This window comes from Nerophis lumbriciformis, linkage group LG12, assembly GCF_033978685.3.
Source record: "Nerophis lumbriciformis linkage group LG12, RoL_Nlum_v2.1, whole genome shotgun sequence".
In the NCBI taxonomy this organism is placed as follows: Eukaryota; Metazoa; Chordata; class Actinopteri; order Syngnathiformes; family Syngnathidae; genus Nerophis; species Nerophis lumbriciformis.
In genome coordinates this window covers 12,318,146-12,336,792 of record NC_084559.2, presented here as the reverse complement: position 1 = coordinate 12,336,792, position 18,647 = coordinate 12,318,146, and the positions used below count along the sequence as shown (strand labels likewise).

Here is an 18,647-nt window from a genome sequence, read left to right as displayed (position 1 = left end):
ACATAAGTAACAAACAGCATAATAACAACATAGCTGTAAAGCAAGGAAGGCACACACTACATACACAAAGCCTAACCAGGCGTTTTTCTCTCTCAAGGAATTGTGAAATAAAATCATGTCTGAAGCCCAGAACACTCTACACATTTCCCCAGTTTTAGTTTAGAGATAAAGAAAAGATTGACCTGGCCCACTAGCATCCCTCTTTATGTTTATGAACTTTATAGTCTATATATTTAGAGTGCGTTTTTAGCTTTCAGACATTGTGAGATTTTGTATTAGTGTTCCTAAAAATATACATTTTTTCCTCTAAATTTGGCCCCCAAGGCTAAAGAATTGCCCAAAAGGATCTTAGACAGGTAATAAAGTAGTGAAGTTTTATTGACTACTTGTAAAGCAAACAACTTCTTGACATACAGGAAGAGAATCCCCACCATCAAAAGGTCATCAATGCGACAAAAAGAAGCAATGGTTGTAAGTTTCAGGTGCATTTTTTTGCAACGTTTTTACACATTCAGAAACATTTCCCGTGAGCAGAGTTGTCACCTGAGAGCACACACCAACCAACCAACCAACCAACCAACCAACCAACCAACCAACACGTTGACGGCACAATCTCAGCAAAGTTGTTTGTGCTCTCTGAGAAAGGTCGGCTTCACCAAAAAGTTACATTCAGAACGACTAAAAAGTACGCCAACGTTGAATTCATCAAAATTCTACGGAGCCCCTAAAGGGACATGGGGGGAAAACATTTTTTATAATTTTTTTTTTTTAAGACATGTATCTCGTGCGCATGAGAAACTTTTTATAAAGTTATAAAAAAAAAAAAATGTAATTATAATTTTTTTTTTAGACATGTATCTCGTGCGCACGAGAAACTTTTTAGTTATAAAAAAAAAATATTTAAATTTGTAATTTTTTTTTTAGACATGTATCTCGTGCGCACGAAAAACTTTTTATAAAGTTATAAAAAAAAAATTTAAATTTGTAATTTTTTGTTTAGACATGTATCTCGTGCGCACGAGAAACTTTTTATAAAGTTATAAAAAATGTTTTTTAATTATATATATTTTTTTTAGACATGTATCTCGTGCGCACGAGAAACTTTATAAAGTTATGAAAAAAAAAATTTAAATTTGTAATTTTTTTTTTAGACATGTATCTCGTGCACACGAGATACTTTTTCTAAAGTTATAAAAAAAAAATTTAAATTTGTAATTTTTTTTAGACATGTATTTCGTGCGCACGAGAAACTTTTTATAAAGTTATAAAAAAAAAAAATTAATTATAATTATTTTTTAGACATGTATCTCGTGCGCACGAGAAACTTTTTATAAAGTTATAAAAAAAAAATTATAATTTTTTTTTAGACATGTATCTCGTGCGCACGAGAAACTTTTTATAAAGTTATAAAAAAAAAAAAATGTAATTATAATTTTTTTTTTAGACATGTATCTCGTGCGCACGAGAAACTTTTTATAAAGTTATAAAAAAAAAAATGTAATTATAATTTTTTTTTAGACATGTATCTCGTGCGCACGAGAAACTTTTTATAAAGTTATAAAAAAAAAAAAATGTAATTATAATTTTTTTTTAGACATGTATCTCGTGCGCACGAAAAACTTTTTATAAAGTTATAAAAAAAAATAATTAAATTTGTAATATTTTTTTAGACATGTATCTCGTGCGCACGAGAAACTTTTTATAAAGTTATAAAAAAAAAAAAGTAATTATAATTTTTTTTTAGACATGTATCTCGTGCGCACAAAAAACTTTTTATAAAGTTATAAAAAAAAAATTTAAATTTGTAATTTTTTTTAGACATGTATCTCGTGCGCACGAAAAACTTTTTATAAATTTATAAAAAAAAAATTTTAAATTTGTAATTTTTTTTTAGACATGTATCTCGTGCGCACAAGAAACTTTTTATAAAGTTATAAAAAAAAAAATTTAAATTTGTAATTTTTTTTTAGACATGTATCTCGTGCGCACGAGAAACTTTTTATAAAGTTATAAAAAAAAAATGTAATTATAATTTTTTTTTTAGACATGTATCTCGTGCGCACGAAACTTTTTATAAAGTTATAAAAAAAAAAAATGTTAATTATAATTTTTTTTTTTAGACATGTATCTCGTGCGCACGAAAAACGTTTCATAAATTTATTTAAAAAAATGTTAAATTTGTAATTTCTTTTTAGACATGTATCTCGTGCGCACGAAAAACTTTTTATAAATTTATAAAAAAAATGTTAAATTTGTAATTTTTTTTTTTAGACATGTATCTCGTGCGCACGAAAAACTTTTTATAAAGTTATAAAAAAAATGTTAAATTTGTAATTTTTTTTTAGACATGTATCTCGTGCGCACGAAAAACTTTTTATAAAGTTATAAAAAAAAAAAAAGTAATTATAATTTTTTTTTTAGACATGTATCTCGTGCGCACGAAACTTTTTATAAAGTTATAAAAAAAAAAAAAAATTTATTATAAAAATTTTTTTTTTAGACATGTATCTCGTGCGCATGAGCAACTTTCTCTTACGCACGATAAACTTTTTATAAAGTTATATAAAAAAAAAAATTTTAATTATAATTTTTTTTTTAGACATGTATCTCGTGCGCACGAGAAACTTTATAAAGTTATAAAAAAAAAAAATGTAATTATAATTTTTTTTTAGACATGTATCTCGTGCGCACGAAAAACTTTTTATAAAGTTATAAAAAAAAAAATTTAAATTTGTAATTTTTTTTTTAGACATGTATCTCGTGCGCACGAGAAACTTTTTATAAAGTTATAAAAAAAAAAATTTTTTATTATAATATTTTTTTAGACATGTATCTCGTGCGCACGAAACTTTTTATAAAGTTATAAAAAAAAAAAAATTTAATTATAATTTTTTTTTAGACATGTATCTCGTGCGCACGAGAAACTTTTCACAAAGTTATAAAAAAAAAATTTTAAATTTGTAATTTTTTTTTCAGACATGTATCTCGTGCACACGAGTTTCTAATGTGCACGAGATACATGTCTAAAAAATAAATAAAAAATTAAAAAAAAATGTTTTAATTTTTTTATAACTTTATAAAGTTTCTCGTGCGCACGAGAAAGTTTTTACAAAGTTATAACATTTTTTTAAAAGAAAATAGGTTTTTTTTAGACAAAAAAAAAATGTAATACTTTTTTTTTTTTTTTTTTTTAGACATGAGAGTTTTTCTTGCGCACGAGATACATGTCTAAAAAAAATTTTATTTTTATAATTCATTAAAAGTTTCTGGTGCACACAAGATACATGTCTAAAAAATAAATTTAAAAAAAAAATTACATCTTTTTATAACTTTATAAAGTTTCTCATGCGCACGAGAAACTTTTTATAAAGTTATAAAAAAAAAAATTTTAATTATAATTTTTTTTTAGACATGTATCTCGTGCGCACGAAACTTTTTATAAAGTTATAAAAAAAATAATTTTTAATTATAATTTTTTTTTAGACATGTATCTCGTGCGCACGAAACTTTTTATAAAGTTATAAAAAAAAAATTTTAATTATAATTTTTTTTTAGACATGTATCTCGTGCGCACGAGAGTTTCTCCTGTGCACGAGATACATGTCTTAAAAATAAAAATAAAAAAAAATAAAAATGTTTTAATTTTTTTATAACTTTATAAAGTTTCTCATGCGCACGAGAAAGTTTTTACAAAGTTATAACATTTTTTTAAAAGAAAATAGGTTTTTTTTAGACAAAAAAAAAATGTAATACTTTTTTTTTTTTTTTTTTTTAGACATGAGTTTTTCTTGCGCACGAGATACATGTCTAAAAAAATTTTTTATTTTTATAATTCATTAAAGGTTTCTGGTGCGCACAAGATACATGTCTAAAAAATAAATTAAAAATTAAAAACATTTTTTACATTTTTTTATAACTTTATAAAGTTTCTCATGCGCACGAGAAAATTTTTACAAAGTTATACTTTAAAAAAAAAAAGAAAATAGGTTTTTTTTAGCCAAAAAAAATGTAATCTTTTTTTTTATTTTTTTTTTAGACATGAGTTTTTCTTGCGCATGAGATACATGTCTAAAAAAATTTTTTATTTTTATAATTCATTAAAAGTTTCTTGTGCGCACAAGATACATGTCTAAAAAATAAATTAAAAATTAAAAAAAAAAATTACATTTTTTTTTATAACTTTATAAAGTTTCTCGTGCGCACGAGAAAGTTTTTACAAAGTTATAAATTTTTTTTTTTAAAGAAAATAGGTTTTTTTTAGACAAAAAAAAATGTAATACTTTTTTTTTTTTTTTAGACATGAGAGTTTTTCTTGCGCACGAGATACATGTCTAAAAATTTATTTTTATTTTTATAATTCATTACAAGTTTCTGGTGCGCACAAGATACATGTCTAAAAAATAAATTAAAAATTAAAAAAAAAAATTTACATTTTTTTTATAACTTTATAAAGTTTCTCGTGCGCACGAGAAAATTTTTACAAAGTTATACATTTTTTTTTAAAGAAAATAGGTTTTTTTTAGACAAAAAAAAAATGTAATAGTTTTTTTTTTTTTTTTTTTTTTAGACATGAGTGTTTTTCTTGCGCATGAGATACATGTCTAAAAAATTTTTTTTTTAATATAATTCATTACAAGTTTCTGGTGCGCACAAGATACATGTCTAAAAAAAAAAAAAAAAAAAAAAAAGAAATTATTAAAAAAAATATTCCCCCCATGTCCCTTTAGGGGCTCCGTAAAATTCAACGTTAGTCTTCAGATGTTTTTTTTTTAGTGTGACCAAAATAATCCTTCAGTTCAGGAAAATTAAGGCAAATTCTGAACTGAGGAAATGCAGGAAATGGCAGTCGGTTTAACACCTTTTTGATTTAAAAAAACAAACATTTGTGCTACTGACCAACATACAAAAAAATAACTCTTACATTTTAAGGATATGTTGAAGTCACACTGAAACATTTCTGTAAAGTGTGAATATCCAAACATGTTGACTTGGGTTATGATACACACTCGTCACAAATAACATCACCTTAAATCCGCACCAGTTAACTACACACATTTACATATGCTGATTTTTTATTTTGAATCCGTATTATTCCAGTCTGTAAAGTCAGGCTTGGTAGTGGACTTAGTGAAGTCAGATGGAGGGCTCGTTCAAGTGCTTGAGGAGGATACGTTGCAGGTAGCTGGCGTTGGCGGGGCTGAAGCGGCTCGGGCTGAAGTCCGGCGAGGCCGAGTGGCAGGCGGGACCGAAGCGGGCCGAGGGAGACATGGGGGGGCCGCTCGCCGCCGCCGAGGAGCCCGGAGTCTGATGTTGCATCGCCAGGCCCGGTCTTCCCACCGCGGGGCTCGGCCAGCTGGACACACGTCAACATCAAGACAGTTCACAAATGACATTTTCTCTCGGTTACTGTATTTTCTGGAGTATAAGTCGCTCCGGAGTATAAGTCGCACCTGGCGAAAATGCATAATAAAGAAGGAAAAAAACATATAAGTCGCACTGGAGTATAAGTCACATTTTTGGGGGTAATGTATTTGATAAAAGCCAACAGCAAGAATAGACATTTGAAAGGCAATTTAAAATTAAAGCTGCAAGCAGCATTGGTCGGGCCCGTGTTTTTGGCAGGTGCTAGTCCTAAGTGTCCCAATACTTTTGTCCGGTGGTAGTCATAAGTGTCCCAAGACTTTTGTCTAGTGTACCTACCTTGTCTGCATTGTGTGGGCACGTTGGTGCTTCCTGCTTTTAAGCAGCCATCTTAAAAAAACAGCAGCGCAGCGGGTCTTTGAAGGGTCATAAAATCAAAACCGGAGCAGTTAGAAAAAAAAGCGCTTCTGTCATTGTAATCACAAGGGTTCAATCTCTCTCCTGTGTTAGTTTGAAGGCGAAACGACAAACGCGCTCAGAGGAGTTCGTTTTTGAAGGAAGGTTTTTACAACAAATTTGTTTTGAAGGGGGAATAGCAAACTTCCTATTGATTTTTGCTGGGGGTTGTCAATTTATGAAATGTAGGTCTAAGTGAGACCTACGGAGAGGTTTTTGTTTCATGTCTCTCCGACCTTCCCCGTGGGAGTTACAGGCAGTTTTGTCATTTTTTTTCTTCCGAGGAGCAGTTTTTTCTCCGTTTTATTTAAAAATTGCTCTAGAGCGCAATTTTTAAATTTAGGGTTAGGTTTTTTTTATTAGATCGCAATTTTTGCCAGTCCTGATGTGTGCGTTCAGTTTGGTGAGTTTTGAAGCGTGTTAAGGGGGTCAAATTACAGCTCAAAGAGGCAAAAGTGACTGTTTTTAGTACTTTTTTGTCTTGAAGGGGGAATTGCCAACTTCCTGTTGATTTTTGCCCAAGCATATACAATTATGAAAGGTAGGTGTAAGTCAGACCTAAATAGAGGTTTTTGTTTCATGTCTCTCCGACCTTCCTAGTGGGAGTTACAGGCAGTCTAGTTTGTTTTTTTCCTAGGTGGCGCTAGAGCGCAATTTTGAGTTTTGCTGTTCGTTTTTTTAAAAAAAAGGCAATTTTCGCAGGTCCTGATGTGTGGGTCAAATATGGTGAGTTTTGAAGCATGTTAAGGGGGTCAAATTACAGCTCAAAGAGGCAAAAGTTACTGTTTTTAGTACTTTTTTGTCTTGAAGGGGGAATTGCCAACTTCCTGTTGATTTTTGCCCGAGTATATACAATTATGAAAGGTAGGTGTAAGTCAGACCTAAATAGAAGTTTTTGTTTCATGTCTCTCCGACCTTCCTAGTGGGAGTTACAGGCAGTCTAGTTTTTTTTTTCTTCCTAGGGGGCGCTAGAGCGCAATTTTGAGTTTTGCTGTTCGTTTTTTTTTTTTAAAAAGGCAATTTTCGCAGGTCCTGATGGGTGGGTCAAATATGGTGAGTTTTGAAGCATGTTAAGTGGGTCAAATTACAGTTAAATGTGGCGGCAGAAGAATAAAGAATAAAGAATAAAACCGTACAAATTCAATAGGTCTTTATGTCCCATTGCATAAGGACTCCCTTTGGGAGTCCTTATGCAATGGGCCATGCGGGCCCTAATAAATCAAGAATAGTGAACAACAGGCTGAATAAGTGTACGTTATATGAGGCATAAATAACCAACTGGTATGTTAACGTAACATATTATGGTAAGAGTCATTCAAATAACTATAACATATAGAACATGCTATACGTTTACCAAACAATCTGTCACTCCTAATCGCTAAATCCCATGAAATCTTATACGTCTAGTCTCTTATGTGAATGAGATCAATAATATTATTTGATATTTTACGCTAATGTGTTAATAATTTCACACATAAGTCGCTCCTGAGTATAAGTCGCAAACTATGAAAAAAACTGACTTATAGTCCGAAAAATACGGTACAAAGAATTGCTATTGTGACATCTAGTGGACACATTTAGAACAGCAGTTTCTTTCTTTGAAAAAATGTTGGCTCATTTTTATACTTAGCAAACTTATCCCACGGGCCTTACGTTTGACACCCCCGCTTTACATACTGATGATTTTTAGCTTGTCCTGAAGAATTTGGAGGTAATCCTCCTTTTTTCATTGTCCCATTTACTCTCTGTAAAGCACCAGTTCCATTGGCAGCAAAACAGGCCCAGGGCATAATACTACCACCACCATGCTTGACGGTAGGGATGGTGTTCCTGTGATTAAAGGCCTCACCTTTTCTCCTCCAAACATATTGCTGGGTATTGTGGCCAAACAGCTCCATTTTTGTTTCATCTGACCACAGAACTTTCCCCCCAGAAGGTCTTCTCTTTGTCCGTGTGATGTCAAAAAGTTTGTCCACAATACCCAGCAATATGTTTGGAGGAGAAAAGGTGAGGCCTTTAATCCCAGGAACACCATTCCCACTGTCAAGCATGGTGGTGGTAGTATTATGCTCTGGGCCTGTTTTTCTGCCAATGGAACTGCTGCTTTACAGAGAGTAAATGGGACAATGAAAAAGGAGAATTACCTCCAAATCCTTCAGGACAAGCTAAAATCATCAGCCCGGAGGTTGGGTCTTGGGCGCAGTTGGGTGTTCCAACAGGACAATGATCCCAAACTAGGGGTGTAACGGTACGTGTATTTGTATTGAACCGTTTCGGTACGGAGGTTCCGGTTCAGTGGTGTACAGAACAAGTTTCCACATGGACATATTAAGTAAGTTGTGTAAACAATGCACACCGAGGCACAACACACGCCATGCTAGCAGCTAACAGGCTAGGATAGACTGACCATACGTCCTCTTTTCACCGGACATGTCCTCTTTTGCGGAGCTGTCAGGGCGGAGTTTCTTAAATGCCTCAAATGTCCGGCATTTTGAGTTAGGGTTGCGTGTATTTTCAATGTGCGTTCAGGGTTAAGAAGGGGTTGAAAACAAAACAAACAGCAGCATTGGTGAGGGAGGGGCAGAGACAGAGAGAGAGAGAGAGTTATGATAAACGCGCATGCGTCGCCAGGCTCTGCTTTTTATCCATAGATTTATCACATTTAATGTTTTATTATCTATAGCAGGGGTGTCAAAAGTGTGCCCCGGAGGCCATTTGCGGCCCACAGCTAATGTTTTAAAGGCCCAGGGCACGTTCTAAAAATACTATTAAAATAAACAAAAACATAACAAAAGTGAAATAAAAAAGGTTAAATGTAACTTAGAAAAAGTTGCAATGTTGACTAATAAAACAAAGCTGGTTTATTTTCTTTCAAACTGTCATTGCTCAAAACATAATATTGAATCAAAATCAATGTTATTATGAATTATTGACCTATCCAAGGTTCCCATTACTTCACATCAAATATTCCACTAAGACAAATATTTTTGGTGGAAGATTTCGCAAATTTGGTAAATAAATAACCAAAAAATGTATATTTTGTTGTTTTCTTACTGTGCCGAAAATGAACCGAACCGTGACCTCTAAACCGAGGTACATACCCAACCGACATTTTTGTGTACCGTTACACCCCTACAAGTTACATTTTCTCTTGGTTATTTTTTGTATTTACCCTTCATTTTTCAACATCCTGAGACCCAACAAAAGAGCGTTATTTGTGGCTACTAGGGTTGTACGGTATTAGTATAGTACCACAGTACTAATGAATCATATTCAGTACTATACCACCTCTAAAAAGTCCAGAGTCTTCATATTATGTTTATAAAGTCAGTAAATACGTCCCTGGACACATGAGGACTTTGAATATGACCAATGTATGATCCTGTAACGACTTGGTATCGGATTGATACCCAAATTTGTGGTATCATCCAAAACTAATGTAAAGTATCAAAGAAGAGAAGAATAAGTGATTATTACATTTGAACAGAAGTGTAGATAGAACATGTTAAAAGAGAAAGGAAGCAGTAAATGAACAAGTAGATTAATAATACATTTTCTACCACTTGTCCTTAATAATGTGTACAAAATAATAGGTGTATAAATGACACAATATGTTACTGCATAGACTAATTAGGAGTCTTTGTTTGTTTACTTACTACTAAAGGACAAGTTGTTTAGTATGTTCACTATTTTATTTAAGGACTAAATAGCAATAATAAACATATGTTTCATGTACCCTAAGATTTTTTTGTTAAAATAAAGCCAAAAATGCCATTTTTGGTGGTCCCCTTTATTTAGAAAAGTACTGAAACACATTTTAGTACCGGTACCAAAATATTGGTATGGGGACAACACTAGTGGCTTGTAGGAGCCTAAATGCTATATAAGTTAATTTACATTTTATGGAAGGTGCTTTACGTTTATTCAGCCAAAAGGGGACTATTTACTTTATTTAAATCATACGAAAATGCATATTTTGCATGCTTAGAATAATTATAAAAGGTACACTTTATTTGTAATTATTACATTTGTCTGAATAATGTGATGACGTACTATTTTATACTGCTTTAATACAGTGAAGATTATGTAACTGAACAGATAAACATACAAAAAAAACAGTCCTATTAAGAAAAAAAATAAATATATATATATTTTTTCTTAATAGGAAAAAACAGAACCCCCCCCCCCCAAAAACAGTCCTATTAAAAAAAAAAAAAATATATATATATATATATATATATATATACACACATTTCCCCCCCCCCAAAAAAATAAAAAATAAATAAATATATATATATATTTTTTTTTATTAATAGGACTGTTTTTTTTGTAAAAAATTGTCTAATTTATAGACAATTATCAATAAATTATTACCTGTTCAAGTTGAATGAGATTATTTTCATACAAAAAAAAACAGTCCTATTAAGAAAAAAAAAATATATATAAAAATATTTAAAAAAAAAAATATATATATATATATATATATATATTTTTTTTTTTTTTTATTCAAAAAAATAAAAAATAAATTATAATTTTATATATATATATTTATTTTTTCTTCTTCTTTTTTCTTAATAGTACTGTTTTTTTTTGTAAATAATTGTCTAATTTATAGACAATTATCTATAAATTATTACCTATTCAAGTTGAATGAGATTATTTTCATACAAAAAAAACTGTCCTATTAAGAAAAAAATAAAATAAAATAAAAAAATAAAAAAAAATATATATATAATTTTATTTTTTTTCAAAAAATAAAATAAAAATAATTATAATATATATATATATATTTTTTTTTTTTCTGTTTTTTTTTGTAAATAATTGTCTAATCTATAGACAATTATCTATAAGTTATTATCTATTCAAGTTGAATGAGATTTTCATTAAAAAAAAACAGTCCTATTAAGAAAAAAAAATTAAATTAAAATAAATAAAAAATTAGACAATTATTTACAAAAAAACCCAGTCCTATTAAGAAAAAAAAAAAGAAAAAAAAAAAAATATATATATATATATATATATACATATAAAAATATATATATATATAATTTTTTTTTTCAAAAAAAAAAAAAAATATATAATATATATATATATATATATGTATATATATATATATACATATATATATATATATATATATGTATTGTCTAATTTATAGACAATTCTCTATAAATTGTTACCTATTTATTACCTGTTTATCTGTTCAGTATTTGAACATAAAAGTGTTTGATTGTGAGGCATTAAAAGCCACAAAATGCAAGGGGTCCATCAGACCCACAAACGCTGGCTGAGTAACAACAATATGAACATCACACAAGGGTTAAAAGGATCGCCAAGTGGCAAGGGCCGACTGTTGTAGAAGGCAAACATACTGACCTTTGCATGTCTGAGGCAGAGAAGGACTTTATTGTGCTCATCCACTTGTGAATGCTGGGATATGTTTGAGACTCCACCTCCACACCTTCCATGGCCGACAACACTTGCCTGTCCAACTTGCTCGGAGACGCTCTGTGGGAATTCCAAAATAGGATAGGACTTTATTGTCAGTGCACAAGTACAATGAAGCTATGTTTTCAGCACAAACATGTTCAAGATGAGACAAACAAACAGTGTACAGGGTTACAGAACAGGAACGCTGGCCCCGTAAAAGGTGGGAAAAAAGGTAAAACGCTGGGGAAGAAGATGAGTAAAAAAGATACAATCTAGACTGGGCTCCTAAGGGGGTCTAGTCTGGAGTGGGAAAAAACCTCCATGCCATGCACACATAAACATGTTACTTTTAATCCCGACAACTCGCAACATAGGGGGGAGGGGAGTTGGGGCCCTGGAGGTCGACTGCTGCTATGAAGCGCTGCCAGCCGTCCATCACCCCGAGGCATACTTGCCAACCCTCCCGGATTTTCCGAGAGACTCCCGAAATTCAGCGCCTCTCCCGAAAACCTCCCGGGACAAATTTTCTCCCGAAAATCTCCCGAAATTCAGGCGGAGCTGGAGGCCACGCCGCCTCCAGCTCCATGCGGACCTGAGTGACGTGTTGATTGCCTGTTCACACGTACGCTTTCCCACAATATAAACAGCTAATGATGGAGGGCGAGTTCTTGGTTTCTTATGTGGGTTTATTGTTAGGCAGTTTCATTAACGTCCTCCCAGCGCAGTAACAACACACAACAACAGCAGTCAAGTTTTCGTCTACCGTAAAGCAGTTCGTCTGCCGTAAACAGCAATGTTGTGACACTTTTAAACAGGACAATACTGCCATCTACTGTACATGCATATGTGACCCACCCATAATGTGTCACATTTTTGTGTTGATTTATTTATTTTATTTTGTGGTTTGAATTCGTTTTTGGAGCTGTCATTACACATTTATCAGTATTCACATTGGTCAGTAGGGCGTTTCTTCCCAATTGAATGCTATCACCTGCAGACCGGAAGTGTCTTGTCATTCTGATGGGCGCGACCAGTCTGTGAACAATTGAAACGTCCTGTGTGCTTTTTCCTCCTGTATAACAGGTTAGTTTTGGTGAATCAACTCACTGAATAATATCCATGTGATCTTTATAAGTTTAAGTACACATTCTGATGGTGGAGCCTAACTCTAAAGTGTTTGTGAGTTGCAGTTTGTATTTGTGAATGGATCCAGTGCACAGCCGCAGTAATCAATACAAAAAGGCGACGTGAGTGCGCAATGTTTATATAGGAACTTCTGATCCTAATTTCTGATCCTAATTCAGACTCCCAAATTAGAGCTCCCGTTTTCTTATTGATTTTATAATGTATATTTGTATAATGTGTGTGTTCTGAAATAGTGACAGAGAATAGAACAAGGATGGACAATTCAACCCTTAACTCAACAATGAGTAGATGAGTGTTATGTGTGTGTATATGTGTAAATAAATGAACACTGAAATTCAAGTATTTATTTTATTATATATATATATATATATATATATATATATATATATATATATATATATATATATATATATATATATATACATACACACACACACACACACACACACACACAGGTAAAAGCCAGTAAATTAGAATATTTTGAAAAACTTGATTTATTTCAGTAATTGCATTCAAAAGGTGTAACTTGTACATTATATTTATTCATTGCACACAGACTGATGCATTCAAATGTTTATTTCATTTAATTTTGATGATTTGAAGTGGCAACAAATGAAAATCCCAAATTCCGTGTGTCACAAAATTAGAATATTACTTAAGGCTAATACAAAAAAGGGATTTTTAGAAATGTTGGCCAACTGAAAAGTATGAAAATGAAAAATATGAGCATGTACAATACTCAATACTTGGTTGGAGCTCCTTTTGCCTCAATTACTGCGTTAATGCGGCGTGGCATGGAGTCGATGAGTTTCTGGCACTGCTCAGGTGTTATGAGAGCCCAGGTTGCTCTGATAGTGGCCTTCAACTCTTCTGCGTTTTTGGGTCTGGCATTCTGCATCTTCCTTTTCACAATACCCCACAGATTTTCTATGGGGCTAAGGTCAGGGGAGTTGGCGAGCCAATTTAGAACAGAAATACCATGGTCCGTAAACCAGGCACGGGTAGATTTTGCGCTGTGTGCAGGCGCCAAGTCCTGTTGGAACTTGAAATCTCCATCTCCATAGAGCAGGTCAGCAGCAGGAAGCATGAAGTGCTCTAAAACTTGCTGGTAGACGGCTGCGTTGACCCTGGATCTCAGGAAACAGAGTGGACCGACACCAGCAGATGACATGGCACCCCAAACCATCACCCAACCATGCAAATTTTGCATTTCCTTTGGAAATCGAGGTCCCAGAGTCTGGAGGAAGACAGGAGAGGCACAGGATCCACGTTGCCTGAAGTCTAGTGTAAAGTTTCCACCATCAGTGATGGTTTGGGGTGCCATGTCATCTGCTGGTGTCGGTCCACTCTGTTTCCTGAGATCCAGGGTCAACGCAGCCGTCTACCAGCAAGTTTTAGAGCACTTCATGCTTCCTGCTGCTGACCTGCTCTATGGAGATGGAGATTTCAAGTTCCAACAGGACTTGGCGCCTGCACACAGCGCAAAATCTACCCGTGCCTGGTTTACGGACCATGGTATTTCTGTTCTAAATTGGCCCGCCAACTCCCCTGACCTTAGCCCCATAGAAAATCTGTGGGGTATTGTGAAAAGGAAAATGCAGAATGCCAGACCCAAAAACGCAGAAGAGTTGAAGGCCACTATCAGAGCAACCTGGGCTCTCATAACACCTGAGCAGTGCCAGAAACTCATCGACTCCATGCCACGCCGCATTAACGCAGTAATTGAGGCAAAAGGAGCTCCAACCAAGTATTGAGTATTGTACATGCTCATATTTTTCATTTTCATACTTTTCAGTTGGCCAACATTTCTAAAAATCCCTTTTTTGTATTAGCCTTAAGTAATATTCTAATTTTGTGACACACGGAATTTTGGATTTTCATTTGTTGCCACTTCAAATCATCAAAATTAAATGAAATAAACATTTGAATGCATCAGTCTGTGTGCAATGAATAAATATAATGTACAAGTTACACCTTTTGAATGCAATTACTGAAATAAATCAAGTTTTTCAAAATATTCTAATTTACTGGCTTTTACCTGTATATATATAGCTAGAATTCACTGAAAGTCAAGTATTTCTTATATATATATATCTTAACCACGCCCCCCGTCCCACCCCCCGAAATCGGAGGTCTCAAGGTTGGCAAGTATGCCCCGAAGGGAATCAAGCGGTGGTGAAGGCGTGGGGTGGGAGAGGACAGTGCAAAGAAAGAGACTTCAAAAAAGTGCAGACAAGACAAAACAAAACAAAAAGAGCAAGCAGGGAGAAGAAGGGAGCGGAAAAAAATGCGACTGCCCTCACCAGAGGCAAGACAGAATTAGTCTCTCTGACGACAAAACCAAATTGACAAGCGTGGTACTCACCCCATGATGAAGAGTCCTTTCCGGACGTGAGGCGGGGTCCTCGGCAGGAACTCATGGGAGTTGTCCAAGGACTTGTAAGAAGACGTCGAAGACCCCGAGCTGCTCAGGTCCCTCCCCCCGTGGTCCCACGATTTCGATCTGGCGCAGACGTTCCGCACCCCTGAAGTGGCCCCCCTTGTCCTGCTCATTGCATCCGAGCTTCCGTCCTCCGCCTGGAAGAACTCCTCTGAGCTGCTGCTGCTGCTGTGCCGCTCCTCCGCACCTCCTCCTCCCTCCAGGACCTCCCTGCCGGGGCTGCCGTGACCAAGAGACAGCCCCTTCAGACCGCAGCTCAGGTCGGCGCTGAAGGCGGCGTCGGTGTGGTCCGACGGTTCTTGCAGCGACATGCGCTCAAACTCCATCATGAGGTTGGAGACGGGCGACAGCAGGCCGCAGGAAGACTGGGAGCTTTGAGGAAACATCTCTTCGCCGTTGAACGTCCGCTCTCTCGAGGAGGCGCACACCTCGTTTTGGCAGACGACGCCGGGAGACAGGAGGCCGTGGTCGCAGCAGCACAGCGGGTCCCGCTCGGCCGCGGTCTCGATCAGGTCGGCCCCCCGGTACTGCAGCGCCATGGGCATGATGCGGAAGTCGTGACCTCCCGCCGCTCCCAAAAGGCTGTCGTTGGAGGCGGCGGAGGAGGTGATGCTGGTGAGCGCCGCGTTCTGCCGGTTCTTGATTTCCTCAAGGCTGATGTCCTCGCCTTCATCCAGGAAGGCACCGACTGAGATGGAGTTGCAGAACTTCTTGGGCTTGCCTGGAACCAGGGATTAAAAAAATAATGCAAGGTCGTCACTACACTGCAAAAAGTCAGTGTTCAAAAACAAGAAAAAAAAATACAAAAATGAGGGGTATTTTATTTGAACTAAGCAAAATTATCTGTCAATAGAACAAGAAAATTTGGCTTGTCAAGACTTTCCAAAACAAGTAAAATTAGCTAACCTCAATGAACCCAAAAATACCTTAAAATAAGTATATTCTCACTAATAACAAGTGCACTTTTCTTGGTAGAAAATTTAAAAAAAGAGACATTTTTGCTCAATATGTTGAAAAATATTCTTAAATGAAGTAAATGCCATACTTGCCAACCTTGAGACCTCCGATTTCGGGAGGTGGGGGGTGGGGGGCGTGGTCGGGGTGGGGCGGGGGCGTGGCTAAGAGGGGGGGAGTATATTTACAGGTAGAATTCACCAAGTCAAGTATTTCATATATATATATATATATATATATATATATATATATATATATATATATATATATATATATATATATATATATATATTAGAGATGCGCGGATAGGCAATTATTTCATTCGCAACCGCATCAGAAAGTCGTCAACCATCCGCAATCCACCCGATCTAACATTTGATCAGAACCGCACCCGCCCGCACCCGCTCGTTGTTATATATCTAATATAGACGATGCAAGGCATTAGTGAGGTTATAAAGCTTTTGCCTGTTAAAGAAAGGAGACTGATCCAATGCAGCACAGACATTCGCGTGCCACGCTGTCACGACCCAGACGCACACCAGTGCGCAATCATATGGGAGCCGCGCTGAGCGCACCTCCAAGCGCGTCTCGCTGCCGGCGACGGCCGGGTATGGGCCCGACGCTCCAGCGCCATCCATTTTCAGGGCTAGTTGATTCGGCAGGTGGGTTGTTACACACTCCTTAGCGGGTTCCAACTTCCATGGCCACCGTCCTAGCTGCTGTCTATATCAACCAGGGTGAGCCCCACCCCTTTCGTGAGCGCACTGCGCGCGGAGTGACCCCGGCAACAGGGGTGGCGGGCAGGTAAGCTGCGCGGGCGGAGCGTGCGGAGTGACCCCTGTTACGAGCCCCCGGCCACGGGGGTGGCGGGCAGGTAAGCTGCTTACCTGCTGCGCGTGACGCCGGCCGCGGCGAAGGCGGACGAGGCGGGGTGTCGGTGCGGTGGGCGCGGTGGTGACCCTGGACGTGCGTCGGGCCCTTCTCGCGGATCGCCTCAGCTACGGCTCCCGGTGGGGCCCTCTCGGGGGAAGGGGCCTCGGTCCCGGACCCCGGCGAGGCGTCCCTTCTCTGCTCCGTAAAAGTGTCCATCTCTTTTTTTTTTTTTCTTCTGTTGTGGCATATGCAGCAGGTGCCTGCTCGTTTTTCGTATGTGGGTAACAACATTTAACTATGTATATATATTTCCCAATTGGTTTAACTGCCACCCGCAAAAAAAAAAAAAAAAATCAAAATCTAATTAATCCGCCCGACCCGACCCGCGAGCGGATAAAATCTTATTTTTTTAAATTTCATCCGCCCGATCCGCGGATAATCCGCGGTTGTGTCCGCAAACCGCGCATCTCTAATATATATATATATATATATATATATATATATATATATATATATATATATATGAAATACTTGACTTTCGGTGAATTCTAGCTATATATATATTCATTTTATTATATATATATATATATATATATATATATATATATATATATATATATATAAATATATATATATATAAAATAAATACTTGAATTTCAGTGTTCATTTATTTACACATATACACACACATAACACTCATCTACTCATTGTTGAGTTAAGGGTTGAATTGTCCATCCTTGTTCTATTCTCTGTCACTATTTTTCTAACCATGCTGAACACCCTTTCGCAGGTACCCAGAAAGGTTTCGAGTACCACCAAAAAAACTGAATCTCTGAAGACAGTATAAAAATCTGTGTTAAAGGTGTACAAATACTGTTTGTATAATAAGCATGTTATTTTTTACAAATGAGGGTTAAGAGTTCAGTACTAAAAAAAAAAAGAAAAGAATGTGGCTTAAGTACAGTTTTTTAATTGAGCTGCTGCATTTTTTGGTTGGGTTGTTTATTTATTTTGAGTAACTTCTATACATTTCTAAAAGGGGAGGAATGTAATAGTGATCTATGTTTGTCTGTTGCCATCTCCTGGTGAATGTTGGCTATAGCGTACTGGGGTTACTTTTTGGTTGGCCAACGATTTACGTGGAGTTGCACACCTGACGTCACTCAGGTCCGCATGGAGCTGGAGGGGGCGTGGCTTCCAGCTCCGCCTGAATTTCGGGAGATTTTCGGGAGAACATTTATCCCGGGAGGTTTTCGGGAGAGGCGCTGAATTTCGGGAGTCTCCCGGAAAATCCTGGAGGGTTGGCAAGTATGGTAAATGCTAGTGCCATTATCTTGACATAATGATATGCGCTCGGCATTACATTTCTCGAAACCAGCAAACTTATACTAAAAACTAATTTATTGTTCTTAATTAGGGATGATGTTTGATAAGAAATTATCGAGTTCGAGTCCATTATCGAATCCTCTTATCGAACCGATTCCTTATCGATTCTCTTATGGAATCCAGATAGGTTGTTGTATATGGAAAAAAACACAATATTTGGTTTAACAAAAACTCACTTTTATTTTATAAGAAAAAAATAAAATAAAATAAATAAATATTGACTGTTGTTACCCAAAGTATATTAAGTGGGATTTTTCTGAAAAATAAATATATACAGTAACACAAAAACAACCTGTCTCCGTGATCACTATAGATGTATAAATAATAATATAGTGTTAAATAAAATCAGTCCCTTGGGCACAAAACTGAAAATAATACAGCTCTCCAAAAAGTGCACTTCTGGTGCTATTGGAACATATACTCCCATGTAACTATGCTTTTAATTGTTTACTAGCTTGCTCAAAGAGGGGCGTATTTTAGAAGTGTTGTACTAGTGATAAAGATCTTTTTAGAAGATCTGAAGGGGGAATTGTCGGAGGAAGATATTTACATATATCCGAATTTAAGTTGTACTTCTTTTATTTCATAGTCATATTTGAAA

General features: G+C 35.6%; 1 protein-coding gene across 2 annotated transcripts in view; it reads right to left on the bottom strand.

Moving 5' to 3' along the window:
• Window positions 1–4,697: 4,697 nt before the first annotated feature.
• Window positions 4,698–18,647, bottom strand: part of LOC140679255 (ankyrin repeat and LEM domain-containing protein 2-like) — a 56,607-nt gene continuing 42,657 nt past the window's right edge. For both annotated transcript variants that reach the window (XM_072914297.1, XM_072914298.1), the window contains exons 11-13: window positions 14,759–15,554; window positions 11,194–11,325; window positions 4,698–5,353 (exon numbers count right to left, since the gene is read on the bottom strand). In XM_072914297.1, coding sequence (XP_072770398.1) covers window positions 5,134–5,353; window positions 11,194–11,325; window positions 14,759–15,554 — 1,148 coding nt within the window. In that variant the 3' untranslated portion in view covers window positions 4,698–5,133. The remainder of the gene's footprint in view (window positions 5,354–11,193; window positions 11,326–14,758; window positions 15,555–18,647) is intronic.